Consider the following 13,993-nt stretch of genomic DNA (forward strand, 5'->3'; position numbering starts at 1 on the left):
TTTCCACCTGCTCCCCTCTGATTTTCTCCTGCCCTGGAGAGGTACAGTTCTACAAAGTCAAGCATCGATTCTTCAAATTCTTCTGCCGAGGGAGTGCACAAACACACAAACAAGAGAAGACTGCTAGGCCCTTCAAGCCTGTTCCACCACTCAATGCGATCATGGTTGGTCTGATTTTAACCTTAACTCTACATTCCTGCACTCCTGATAACCAAAGGTATTTAAAGATTCTTCATCTACTGCCTTTAAAGGAAAGAAATTCCAAAATACTCACAACCCTCTAGGGAGGAAAATAATGTTTCCACATCTCTGCCTTAAATGGGTGACCCTTGTTTTAAAATGACCTCGACTTCTAGGTTTTCCCACAGGAGGAGACATCCTTCCAGTGTCCACCCAGGTTCCCTCAGGATCTTACATTTGAATTAAGTCACCTTTGACACTTCTAAACCCCAGAGGATACAGGCCCTGTCTGAATACACTTTCCTCATAATACAGTCTGCCCATCATTCCTGATGAAGGGCTTTTGCCCGAAATGTCGATTCTCCTGCTCCTTGGATGCTGCGTGACCTGCTGTGTCTTTCCAGTACTACACTCTCGATTCTAATCTCCAGCATCTGCATTCCTCACGTTTGCCCATTCCATGTATTAGTCTAGTAAACCTTCTCTGAACTGCATCTATTGCAGTGAACATTACTGTACAAGATGACAGCTTACTCATTCTAATAGTCACTTGCCCCTGATTACAGACTTGGATCGAAAGTAAGAATCTGAGATTATTGGTCCCCAAACATACCCCTCTAACTTCTCTTGCAAACTGAGAGGGAAATGAAAACAATATTAGCACCTCTCACTCATGCTCACACTGAGATCAGCTAGCACAGTACAAACTGAGAATCAAACCCCCCAGATTCCTGAGCCAAATGGCTTAAGCTACTCGCTGTTTAAATTTGCTTCATTATTTGGCTGAGCCTGTGCTGTTCGGAAATGTTTGCCACTTAATATTACACATCGGGGCATGGGGAGAAATATTACTACATGTTGTGACTGATCACAATGACTAGTGCAACTAAAGTAGAATTCTCCTGTGCAACTTTACCAGCAGAATAAAACTCTTCACAAATAAATAGCAAGAGGTAAATGCAGAAAATGCTGCACAATGTAGGTGTGCTGGTGTAATGCGTTTTGCTTACATTAGGAAAATATATGTAAACAAATGCACCAACACAAAATGTGTCTGTTAGCACAGGTATGCATGAATTCTGCAGATGTACAGTAAGGATATACATGCATAGATGCACATCACACACATATGCTGTTTAATGAATATACACAGACATACAGTACATGCATGTATACACATGTATGTGCCTGCATATACATATTTACAGGGAAAGTGCGTACACGGGATTGTGTACAGTTAGGCAAAAAGGGGACACTTAGCAAAGACTTGTCAAGCAATTCGCCCATTGAAAGGCCCGTCTTTACCAGAGACTTAAAAGAAATGGAATACTTTTTGTTCAAAGTGCTGAACCAACGTCGAAAAACAGTTGCAAAAAATATTCCTTGAGGTTATATTTTTCAAAAAAAAAAGTGACATTCCCTAACTTCATGCTGAACGGAGGGTACTGCTGCTTTGGATTCTCTTCACCTCTGGCTATAGCGAGAGGGTGTCTGCTTTCACCTGGGGATTGTGCCAGGGTGATAATTTGTGAAGGACAGCTCAGTCCTCTATTAGGGATAGCTGAGCTTCTCTGGAACAGAGTGTAGCTCTTTCCAGTCAGCAAGCTCACAGGAGCCTCAAGGAATATCTCTTTGAAAAGCACGTAATGTACTTCAACAAAACGAAACACAGACGTTGTGAAATTGCTTTGGCCAAAATTTGATTTGGTCTCCTTCAAATACTCCATTTTTGCTTCTTATTAAAAATTCTGATGTTACCTAAATAATTCAACCGATGCATTCTTTGGAGAATTTGAGGGGGCTTTTCTCACACTGAGTTGCCAGGATCCCTTTTCAGGTGAACACGACTGGGTGAGATACGTTTGGAGGGAGTGTCGAGTCTGGAATGTCAGTAACTTCTGATTTGGATTAGAAAGCAGAGAGGAGCATCATTCTCTGGGGTGTGCACTGGGAAACTCTGGCTGATTGCAGGAATCTCATTCTTCCTGCCCCTTCCATGAGCTTATTCATATGGAAACTTCGTATTCCCTGGTATCCTGAAATCAAACAAAAGAGGAAAGGCACAGCATTGAAATTGCCGTCTCCTGAGAAAATCACCAATAAAGCAACTAGCAAAATATCTTGAGACAAGAGGTTTTTTAAAATATACAGTGACTTATAACTTGGAATGCACTATCCAAAAGCATGATTAAATTAGATTCCTACAGTGCAGAAACAGGCCCTTCGGCCCAACAAGTCCACACCGACCCTCCGAAGAGCAACCTACCCAGACCCATTCACCTACTCCCTACTAATGCACCTATCACTATGGGCAATTTAGCATGGCCAATTCACCTGGCCCACACATCTTTGGACAGACACAGGCAGAATGTGCAAACTCCACACAGACAGTCACCTGAGGCAGGAATTGAACCTGGGCCCCTGGCGCTGCGAGGCAGCAGTGCTAACCACTGTGCCACCCATATTGGAAGCAGAATCACTGATAATTTCCACTGTTGGATAAATAATTGAAGGGGTGAAATCTGCAGGGATATGAGGGGATGGGAAGGAAAATGAGACATTGCCTTTCAAAGAGCTATCACAAGCACAATGGGCTGTGTGGCCACCTCCTGCCTTATTCTTTGATTCTAAGTTCTCAATAAAAGGACATGTTCTGGCCTTACAAGTAATGAAGCATAACAGTAAATTTGTGGATTTTGTTTTCTTTAATACAATAATTTTTTACGGGGTATGACGCTGCCTATTCTCGTGGAAAAGTGGTATTCATCATGTGTGAACTTAATCAAGCAGAGCATGATGGTCTGTTCAACTTGGGATCTAGTATGACCAGCTACAGTCCTATTCTGTCAATATTTACAGTATGAGTGCCATCCAGGGTGGGATTGCTGTATATTGATGAGGGGCTGGATTCCTAGCTAACCTGTGCCTCACCTTCCCTCTCAAGCCCAGGAATACAAAAGCTAATTAGAGTCATAGAGTCATAGAGGTGTACAGCACGGAAATAGCTTTGGTCCAACTCATCCATGTTGAGCAGATATCCCAAAACAATCTAGTCCTACCTGTCCCATATCCCTCTAAATCATTCCTATTCATATACCCAACCAGATGTCTTTTAAATGTTGCAATTGTACCAGCCTCCACCACATCCTCTGGCAGCTCAGTCCATACATGTACCACCCTCTGCGTGAAAACGTTGCCCCTTAAGTCTCTTTGATATCTTTCCCCTCTTATCCTAAACCTATGCCCTCTAGTTATGGACTCCCCCATCTCAGGGAAAAGACTTTGTCTATTTACACTATCCATGCCCCTTATGATTTTATAAACCTCTGTAAGGTCACCCCTCAGCCTTCGACACTCCAGGGAAAACAGTCCTAGCCTATTCAACCTCTCCAATTGTTGAAGTCATTTTAGATGCCTGAACTAATTCAAAGCTGAGATTGGATGTGGGACCTTTTTGGACTTTACAGTGTGCAATCAGAATGTGAGTTGTATTTTACTGCTAAGAATAAGAGTCTTATAACTCAAGAGCTTGGGAAGCTTGTTGTTTCCAGCTGTTTTCTCTATGGCAATACCTCAGTCAATCAGTGTCAACTTGCCAACCAATCAGCATCCTTTTCTCCTGTAGCACAAATTGTTTCTATGAGTTGAAATTTGACATCCTTGAGTTTGTCCTGATGGTTGAAAATCTCTGTCAATTTGTAGCACTATTCAGCAACAACAAAGTTGTCATCCTTTATCTAAATGAATAATCTCACCCCTTTCTATAAGTGTGCAAATTTTCATTGAAACTCCCAGTGAAATACTGGTGGAGAAGTGAGCAAATATCTCACATTTCAGTACCTACCCCTGAATGAACCCATCAATCCTCTTATAGCTTCTGTAAAGTTACTAGGCAGAACCTTGTGAGTTTTTCTTAACAACACATAACTGGTTGACATCTTGGAACACGTAAAAATTGGATGTAATTACACTATCCTTTTGTTTCAGAAACAAAAACAGAAGTTGCTGGAAAAGCTCAGCAGGTCTGGCAGCACCTGTGGAGAGAAATTAGAGTTAATATTTCGGGTCAAGTGACCCTTCTTCAGACCTGGACCCAAAACGTTACCTCTGATTTCTCTCCACAGATCCTACCAGACCTGCTGAACCTCTCCAGCAAACTTCTGTTTTTGTTTCTGATTTCCAGAAATTGCAGTTCTTTCAGTTTTATCCTTTTGTTTCTCATTGTCATCACATCTGAACACAAGATTCACAATGATAATGGTTGCACTCAGCTTTCTCAGAATCGAAAAGTATATAGCCATTTTTATGCTCTCCCTTCCACCCCACTTTAAATATATGGACCCAGAGAAATATCTTGACCAAATCCGCTCCGACACAGCGAATGTTAGAAAACAAGTGACGTACGCCTGTCTCATAGATGGGATTGTCAAACGCTGTTTCTACAGTGATCTGACTGTATGGATGAGAAGACATGAGAGGCAGACGCAGGTTTGAGTGATATCGGCACCTGGAATAAAGAGATAAAAAGGAAAATTGAGGATGCGATAATTGGAATAACAGTACACATGGCTTTGCCCACTGTGCAATCTTCCCCAGAGCGTGAGTACTGCACATTTATTGACACACATGATACCTATCAACCACACTGCATTTTTTATGTATCTGATAATTGGCACAGACATCACAGAATACAAAACATCTTGTTTAAGAGCAAAAATAACACCCAAAATAAATTAAGATTGTATCCCAAAATGACAAGTAGATTTTCATTAAAATTAGATACAGTTAAAAGTGTTACAAAGTTATGCAGAGTGCTTATGAAATGGAAGGCTAGAATTTATTTGTAATAACATGGGGGGGGGGAGTGTGTGTGGTCCCTTTAAGAGGTGATGTGCTTTTCGAAGCTTGGAGCTTTAAAAAAAGCAGCTGTAGATGTACAGATAGTTCTAAAATGGAAACGTATCAATTGGCTGTGTGACTGGAAAACTTTAGGCTTGTTTTGTTGTTAAGGAAACCAGCTTGAATATCAGCCAATTAATTTAAACAAGGCCCTAGTTACCAAAACCCAATTAAATTTAAATCTGTTGGTTTTGACTACCTCGAACCAATCTGATTGTAAAGAAATTAATATATCATCATGGGTATAAAGAAGAGGGCATTCGAAAATTAGAGGGAAAGACAACTGAGAAATAAATACTGGGCTTTCACAAGAAATCTACACGCTCTTTAAAAAAAACACCATTTACCTATAAAACACATCATGGAAATTTTAGATAATATTCTAGACAAAAGAAATTACAGAGAAAACAACGGAGAGAGGCATTTTGGAAAGAAGGATCAGCAGAAGAAAGGTGTTTATGACTGAAGAAGATACAAAACATTTTGGAAGACACATTCTGTGTGAACATTGAGAGACTAAGATTTAATTTATTGTTCTTATTTCTCGGATTTATATAAATGGGACCTGTGTTATTGAAACAGCATACCAGTAGAATTTAGTTCAGTTAGGGACAAGTTAGGTAGAGAGGAATTGTTAGATTTGTTAGTAATTCTGTTAATTTGTTCCCTGTTGGAGTTAGATAAATAAATTGTTACTTGTTAATTATAGAGGGGTGAAAAAATTCTATCTCATTCAACCACTCCTTTATGACAGATTGGGCATAAGAGGTGGGTTATATCACTTGTCACATTTCTATGGTGAGCTTCTCTGGGTGTTTCAGTTTTAATTATCAGAGAGGTGTCGACCTCCCTTTCGTAACAAAAGCTACTTTAAAAATAATGTATTCATCCTCAGATTTTTGGTACCTGAGCTCATCCGCATAAGGTGGTAATTCAATGCCTTCTTAAATGGCTCTGATCCAAATGGTGAAAATGCTACCCACCCCTGTAGGTTGAAGGATGGTGTTTATGTCTGAGTTCAGATTGTGTGTCACTTGGAGTGGAACATGGACGGAATGGAGCAGCGCTTGGTGCATCCATTCACCTATTGCACTTGTCCTATTCATATGTGATTTTGGGAGGGGAGCAGGTTCATAGCTCCTTGAAAGTAGAGTCACAGGTGGACAGGACAGTGAAGAAGGCGCTTGGTATGCTTTCCTTTATTGGTCAGCGCATTGTGCATAGAAGTTGTGATGTCACGTTGCGGCTGTACAGGACATTGGTTAGGCCACTTTTGGAATAATGTATTCAATTCTGGTCTCCCTGCTATCGAAAGGGTGTTGTTAAACTTGAAAGGGTTCAGAAAAGATTTACAAGGATATTGCCAGAGTTGAAGGGTTTTGAGCTACAGGGAGAGGCTGAACAGGCAGGGGCTGTTTTCCCTGGAGCGATGAAGGCTGAGGGGTGACCTTATAGAGGTTTATAAAATCATGCAGGGCATGGTTAGGGTGAATAGCCAAGGTCTTTTTCACAGGGTGAGTTGTCTAAAACTAGAAGGCATAGGTTTAAGGTGAGAGGGGAAAGCTTAAAGAGAGACTTGAGGGGCAATGTTTTCACTCAGAGGGCCTTACATGTATTGAAAGATCTGCCAGAGGTGGAGACTGGTACAATTACAACGTTTAAAAGGCCTTTGGATGGGTATTTGAATAAGAAGGGTTTAGAGGGATATGGGTCAAATGCTGGCAAATGGAACTAGATTAATTTAGGATATCTGGTCAACATGGATGAGTTGGACTGAAGTGTCTGTTTCCGTGTTGTACAACTCCATAACTCTATGACTTGGTTAAAGATCACACAAAAGATCAAAGTGTCATACAGCTGATGCAATGTATTGAACAAACCTTGATTGCTTTTAAGTCTTTAATCACTTAGAATGGGTTGCAGGTTTTGATTCATTAATATATAAATCCCAGAAGTTCTTTCAAGTCACATTCCCAAGATAATTTAAGACTTTTTTAAGAAAGGTGACATCTCAGCTCAGACAATGCATCACCATTTTAACTGATTAAAGACTTAAGAGCATTCTAGATTTGTTCAATACATTGCATCAGTTGCATGACATTTTGATTTTTTACTATAAATTCTGTGTCCTATGATCTGCCCCACTAGCTACCTGACAATGGAACAGCTCTCCAAAAGTTAGTGCTTCCAAATAAACCTGCTGGACTATAACCTGGTGTTATGTGATTTTTACTTTTGTCCACCTCAGTCCAACACCGGCACCTCCTCATCTACGAATTGGTGAGATTGCACCACAATATCAAATCTTTGAATATTCAGAGGAGCACAAAGAATTATTGCTCACTTACCTGGTAACGTAAATGTAGGCGCTTCCCAACAGTATAGAGATGATGAGGATAGGAATGAATATGGCCAAAGCCATATTTCCGCCTTCCATTGATGTCTCCACAGCTGTTTCTGCTACTGGAGGCAAAGCAACTGAGAAGTGACTTTATTATTTCAAAGCTCCCTTAACTGGTTAAGGATTTTCATCTCCACCCCTCCCCTTCCCCTGTCAATGTTTCACCTGTGTTTCCCTGAAAGCACTGACTCCTGCTGGATAATGTATCTGTTGGGAGAGCCTATGATACATGCCTGCTCTTTGTAAGTGTAATGTGATGAGTTTAACCCTTTTCAGTTCATGTGAAAAGGAAATGGTTCTGTGATGATTTTAACAGCATCAGTGCAGTACCTATCTCTTCAAATTTCTTTTCTATCTTTGCATAGAAGTTCTGATTTTGAATGTAGATGGTAGCAGAAACAAGGTGAACAGAATTGCCTGCCTTTATACCTGCCTGGTTTTGCTTCTTTCGGGATTGAGGAAAACGTTTCAATCATTGGGGAGGTGATGGCCTAATCGTATTATTGCTGGACTGTTAATCCAGCGACTCAGGTAATATTCTGGGGACTGGGTTCGAATCTCGCCATGGCAGATGCATTTGATATCAATCAAAACCTTGAATTAAGAGTCTGATGATGACTGTAATCCATTGTTGGAAAAACCCATCTGGTTCACTAAGGCCCTTTACAGAAGGAAACTGCCATCCTTACCTGGTCTTGACTGTACGTGATTGCAGACCTACAGCCATGTGGTTGATTCTTAACTGCTTGTGGGATGGGCAATAAATGCTGGCATGGCCAGTGAGGTCCTCAATCCACGTATGTTACATCTAGCCTATGAAAGTTTGATAGGACAGTTTGGGTGGAGCCCTACTCTGTACGAGACTCATACTATTTCTCATTTAGGATAGTTTGAGAGGATAAACCAGAATTTAGATACTTTTCAAGTTGCACCTTCCTTGAAGAGCTTGATGTGAACATTGGGACTAACAATGTAGCAGGTAAATGATGTTCCATGTATAACAGATAGTATCCCCAACCATTAAGAGCTTGATGGAATCTTTAGCATCCAAACTGCACTGTATGTTATTGGGGTGAATTTAAATGGACATTATTGAGGGGATAATACTTTGCATCAAACATAGTACACGGTACGAGGGAGAGCTTAATACAGAGATTGGGCATCAAAAAAGGAAGAATTAGAATTCCTATGGTGTGGAAACATGCCCTTTGGCCCAACAAGTCCACACCTATCCTCTGAAGAGTAACCCAACCCGCTATTTACCCCTGAATAATAACCTACACTATGGGCAATTGAGCATTTCACCTACCTGCACATCTTTGGACTATGGGAGGAAACTGGAGGACCTGGAAAGGACCCACGGAGAATGCACAAACTCCAGACAGACAGTCATCAAACTTGGGTCCCTAACACTGTGAGGCAGCAGTGCTAACCACTGAGCCATCATGCCATCCTATTTAATTAAGAGTCAGCACTTGTTTAATATAACACACTGTCCAAAACACTTCACAAACAATTTAGAACAGCATAAAAGAAAGACATTCCTTTTTAGAATAAACTAATATTATTGTCATCACTTGGTTGTGTCGCCATAGTCTTACCAGACCATAGGGCCTGTTCTCTCATTAGAGAAAAGCAACTGGTGGTGATTTAACCAGAAGATCACCAGACCCTGGGCAAGAGAAGAAAAGTCCTTCATGGTAACCTCAAATCAGTGATGGGAATTGTACCCACATTGTCAGCATCACACTACAATTCAGCCAACTGAGCTAAACCAATTCCTTGCCATCCCTAAAGTCAGTGACACTCTACATTATTAAATGTTCTTACAGTCAGCGCACAGTCACAATTAAAGCACTACTTACCTTCTAGCGAGTGTTCAAAGCCATACGTTGCAGCTGGAAATAAAAACAAGAAAATGATTTTTTTGAAAATAAAAATCATTGAATAGATTGTATGACTCTTTGTAAGGATACTTACTGCCCAGGTCAATCCTGTGCGTGGGTGTCACAGCACTACATTATGTAAATAAACAATTTACTGTTCAAGTACCCTAGGGTTTCCTACACAGACTCAGTCAACGGGGCCTTGAGTTGATCCGAGCAAAACACAAAGCAAATCAATTGACTGACTGTCAAGGAACACAAAAACCAAAGCTGATTGTATTTTCTACTATTCGAATGTTTGGTGATGTGTGTTCAAAGATTTGATGCACGAACATGAAAGTCAGAGAGATCCAAACCACCTTCACTAATCATCTTTCACAATCGCTGCTTCTATTGCCAGGTAGGACAGTACAACTTGATTTCTCCTTTAACTCATCTTGCCAAGGTACAAGGCAGAAAATCTACCAAGGTGGTAAAACTTTACTGGGCCTGCAGAAGATGGTGGAGTGGCAGGACACAGGGATAACAAAGCTTTTGACTGGCAGACAGTACTTTTGCAGCTACAGGTAAAGTCATCATAGTCCTAGAGGGTTGCTCGCCCATTAAGAAGAGGTGACGTTAACTGGAGAGTCACCACACTTTGGGTGAGAGGCAGTTCCCTAAGGTGGGGTGGGGGAGGGGTTGCTGGTGTAGGGGAGGGAGAGGGTGTGGGATTGGTGGAGGGTGGGTGAGGGTATGGATGGGATTGAGCTCCGAGGCAGCAGTGGCTGTAATGGAGATCCACAGGGCAGCTTATAACAGCAGTGCTCCCACGCTAACAGGTCTTTAGTACCATCTCATAAAGTCATAGAGGTCAGCGGCACAGAATAAGGCCCTTTAGCCCATCAAACCTGCACCAGTTAAATACAACCACTTGATCCCATTGTACAGCACTTGGCCCCTTGTTTTGCATGCCTTGGCATTGCAAGTGCACATCTAATTACTTCTTCAATGTTCTCAAGTGTTCTGCCTCTACCACACTTACAGGCACTGAGTTCCAGATTCCCACAACCCTCTGGTGCTCTCACAGAGGGGTCGTGACAATTTCCAAGATTCGATGTAGGGTCACAGTGGTAAAGTTTGAGAAGCATCATCTGTCATAACTGAAGCTCTCCAGCCCAGGGAACATCCTGATAAATCTCCTATGCACCTTCTCCAGTGTTATCACATCCCTCCTATAATGTGAATTCCAGAACTGAACACAGTACTCTAGCTGTGGTCTAACCAACGTCTTACACAGTTCCAGCATAACCTCCCTGCTCTTAAACTCTTATGCCTTGGCTAATAAAGGCAAGTGTCCCATGTGCCTTCTTACCCAGTTCATCTGTCACTCCTCTGCTCTCACAGAGGGGTCGTGACAATTTCCAAGATTCGATGTAGGGTCACAGTGGTAAAGTTTGAGAAGCATCATCTGACACAATCTGATACGATACAATATGGAGCTTTGCTCAATTGCCAATTGTCTGCTGCAAAGTCTGGACCCTAGGAAATGACAGACAAATCTGCTCAATGATCTGTTCTCTCTTTCTGGTTACTCCAAGACTGTCAGGAGGATCGCCAACAAAATTGCAAGCCACCAGCCTGAAATCCTGTTCTCTCTGTAGGACTCTGAGTGTCATGTGGACTGAGGCCTTACCTTTACACAGAGGCAGTGGCCCACTCCAGTGAGATGGGTGAGCTATGATGCATCGAATGGTGACCTCCCCAACCAGCTCAAATCCTTCGTAACACATAAATGTCAGTGTCTCCCCCGGCAGGTACAGCCGCTTGTACAGAATCTGGTAACCATTTTCAGGTAGTCCAGGATTCTCACATGCCACAGACTCCTCCGCTGGAACAGAAAAGCAGGAAATATTTCAGGTAGTTATTGGCAAAGGGATATCACAGGTAAGAGGGAGCAATGAGAAAGAACTATATATTTATATAACACTTGGGCATTTCAAGCACTTTTTCTTCTACGCTTTCATGGGATGAGAGCATCACTGGGCAAGTTATCCCTAATTGCCCAGAAGGCAGTTAGGAGTCAACCACAATGCTGTGGGTTGAGAGTCACATGTAGGCCAGACCCAGGTAAGGATGGCAGATGTCCTTCCCTAAAGGCCTTATGCCTGAATTGTTGATTCTCCTGCTCCTTGGGTGCTGCCTGACCAACTGTGCTTTTCCAGCACCGCACTCTTCGATTAGTGAACCATTAGCGATTCTGAGGAAGGGTCACTTGATTTCTCTCCACAGATGCTGCCAGAGCTGCTGAGCTTTTCCAGCAACTTCTGTTTCTATTAGTGAACCGGATGGGTTTTCACAACAATGGCTACACGGTCATCATTAGACCCAGCTGCTTATTTCAGGTTGTGTTGAATTCAGAATTCCACCCATCTTCCATGTTGGGGATTTAAAGCCAGGAGTAAAGTCATTTTGAAATGTACTCAATGTTGTAGCATGGGAATCAACGCAGCTAGTTTATGCACAGCAAGATCCCACAAACATCAATGTGATCATGAACAGACGATTTGCTTTTTGGCTCCTGGTGTCACTTTAGAGCTGGGATTCCTATGACACACAACCTTTTAAAAAAATGAAGACATTGCCAAATCAACCTATTCAGATACACAGTCCTGGGGTAGATGGGACTTGAACCAATGACACCCCCAGCTTAGAGGTAGGGACATTATCACTGTGCCACAGAGTCCACTACAGCTTTTGTTTAAATATAAGACCATAGACACAGGAGCAGAAATTAGGCCATTTGGCCCATCAAGTCGGCTCTGCCATCCCATCATGGCTGATCGGTTTTCAACCCCCATTTTCCCACTTTTTCCCCATAACCTTCTTATTCCTATCAATCTTGGCTTGGCCAGCACATCACGATCCTCTTTTGGAAATGGTCACCTCGACTCCCAAACCATGTCCTTCTCATATTTCCCAATCCATCCTCCTTTTTCTTGTTGAGGCTTGCCTGAATGCTGAGTTGTAACAGAAGAAGAGCCATATCATACTCGAAACGCTAACTCTATTTCTCTCTGAGTTGAATGCTGAGTTTCTCCCGCATTCCCAGTGTCTGTTTCAGATTTAGAACATAGAACATAGAACAATACAGCGTACAACAGGCCCTTCGGCCCTCGATGTTGTGCCGACCTGTGGACTAATCTAAGCCCATCACCCCACACTATCCCATCATCATTCATGTGCTTATCCAAGGACTGCTTAAATGCCACTAATGTGGCTGAGTTAGCTACATTGGCAGGCAGGGCATTCCACGCCCTTACTACCCTCTGAGCAAAGATCCTGCCTCTGACCTTAGTCTTAAATCTATCATCCATCAACTTGCAGCTATACCCCAAGCAGATGTCATCATCCTAGGAAAAAGACTCTCAATGTCCACCCTATCTGCCCTTCTGATCATCTTGTATGTTTCCAGCACCCACAGTATTTTGTTTTTGTTACTAGTGTATAATCTGAGCCCCATACCAACCATTGCTGCAACCCCTTACCTCAAACATCTCTTACAACAAACCCACGTTGATGCACCCTCTTCAAGCACTGGCTATTCCCAGATGACTAATCCAGCAGCACTCTGAATTGTTTCATGTGCTTCGGTGTATACCGGGCCCTATTCATCCAAACCTCTGTGTTCAAATCCCATCCTATTGCTCACTTTCAACTGTGGAAATGCCAATTTTCATTTGGCTTTCTGTTCCCAATGCAAGGATGGCATGGTGGCTCAGTGGTTAGCACTGCTGCCTCATGGCGCCAGGGACCTAGGATTGATTCCAGTCTCGGGTGACCGTCTGTGTGGAGTTTGCACATTCTCCCCGTGTCTGCGTGGGTTTCCTCTGGGTGTTCCGGTTATCTCCACAGTACAAACATGTTAAGGTTAAGGTAGATTGGCCATGCTAAATTGCAGAGGTAGAAGTGGGTATTGCAGATGCTAGAGATTAGAGTCAAGATGAGAGTGATGCTCGAAAAGCACAGCAGGTCAGGCAGCATCCGAGCAGCAGGAAAATTGATTTTTCGGGCAAAAGGCCTTCATCAGGAAGGGCTAAATTGCCTGTAGTGTTCAAGGATGTGCTCCTTATCTGGGTTAACCATGGAAAAATGTAGGGTTACAAGGATAGGGTGGGGTCTGGGTGGCATGCTGTTCGGAGGGTTGGTGTGGGCCGAATGGCCTGCTTCCACACCATACGATTTCCATGATTCACATCACAGCCAGAATTCTCATCCTTGTCTGTATGTTCATCATCGGCCTGGTAGCTTCCTCCAGCTCTTAAACCAGTTTCTGAGTTGGTGAAAAAGTCTCCGAAGAACTGCGGATGCTGAAAATCACATAAATGAAATTGCTGGGAAAACTCAGTGCATCTCGCAACCTCTGTGGAGAGAAAGCAATGATGCTTTTTCAGACCCAGACCAGAAATGTTTCTCTCCACAGAGGCTGTAAGACATGCTGAGTTTTCCCAGCAATTTCTGTTTTTTTGTTTGTACGTTTTGTGCCCTGTGATTCCAAACATCATAATTGCGACCCATTCTCCTCACCACCCGCCAATCCCTCACCACCCGCCAATTCCTCACCACCCCTCCACCTTTGTAGTTGAGG

The 13,993-nt window shown here is 42.6% G+C and overlaps 1 protein-coding gene across 2 annotated transcripts in view; it reads right to left on the reverse strand.

Annotated features, from left to right (window-relative positions):
• Window positions 1–600: 600 nt before the first annotated feature.
• LOC122562553 (seizure 6-like protein) overlaps window positions 601–13,993 on the reverse strand; it is a 255,166-nt gene continuing 241,773 nt past the window's right edge. The window contains exons 13-17 of one of the 2 annotated variants that reach the window (XM_043715477.1): window positions 11,042–11,236; window positions 9,346–9,378; window positions 7,428–7,542; window positions 4,585–4,687; window positions 601–2,216 (exon numbers count right to left, since the gene is read on the reverse strand). In XM_043715477.1, coding sequence (XP_043571412.1) covers window positions 2,187–2,216; window positions 4,585–4,687; window positions 7,428–7,542; window positions 9,346–9,378; window positions 11,042–11,236 — 476 coding nt within the window. In that variant the 3' untranslated portion in view covers window positions 601–2,186. The remainder of the gene's footprint in view (window positions 2,217–4,584; window positions 4,688–7,427; window positions 7,543–9,345; window positions 9,379–11,041; window positions 11,237–13,993) is intronic. The other variant, XM_043715479.1, reaches the window with a different exon arrangement.

Source organism: Chiloscyllium plagiosum, chromosome 25, assembly GCF_004010195.1.
Source record: "Chiloscyllium plagiosum isolate BGI_BamShark_2017 chromosome 25, ASM401019v2, whole genome shotgun sequence".
Lineage (NCBI taxonomy): Eukaryota > Metazoa > Chordata > Chondrichthyes > Orectolobiformes > Hemiscylliidae > Chiloscyllium > Chiloscyllium plagiosum.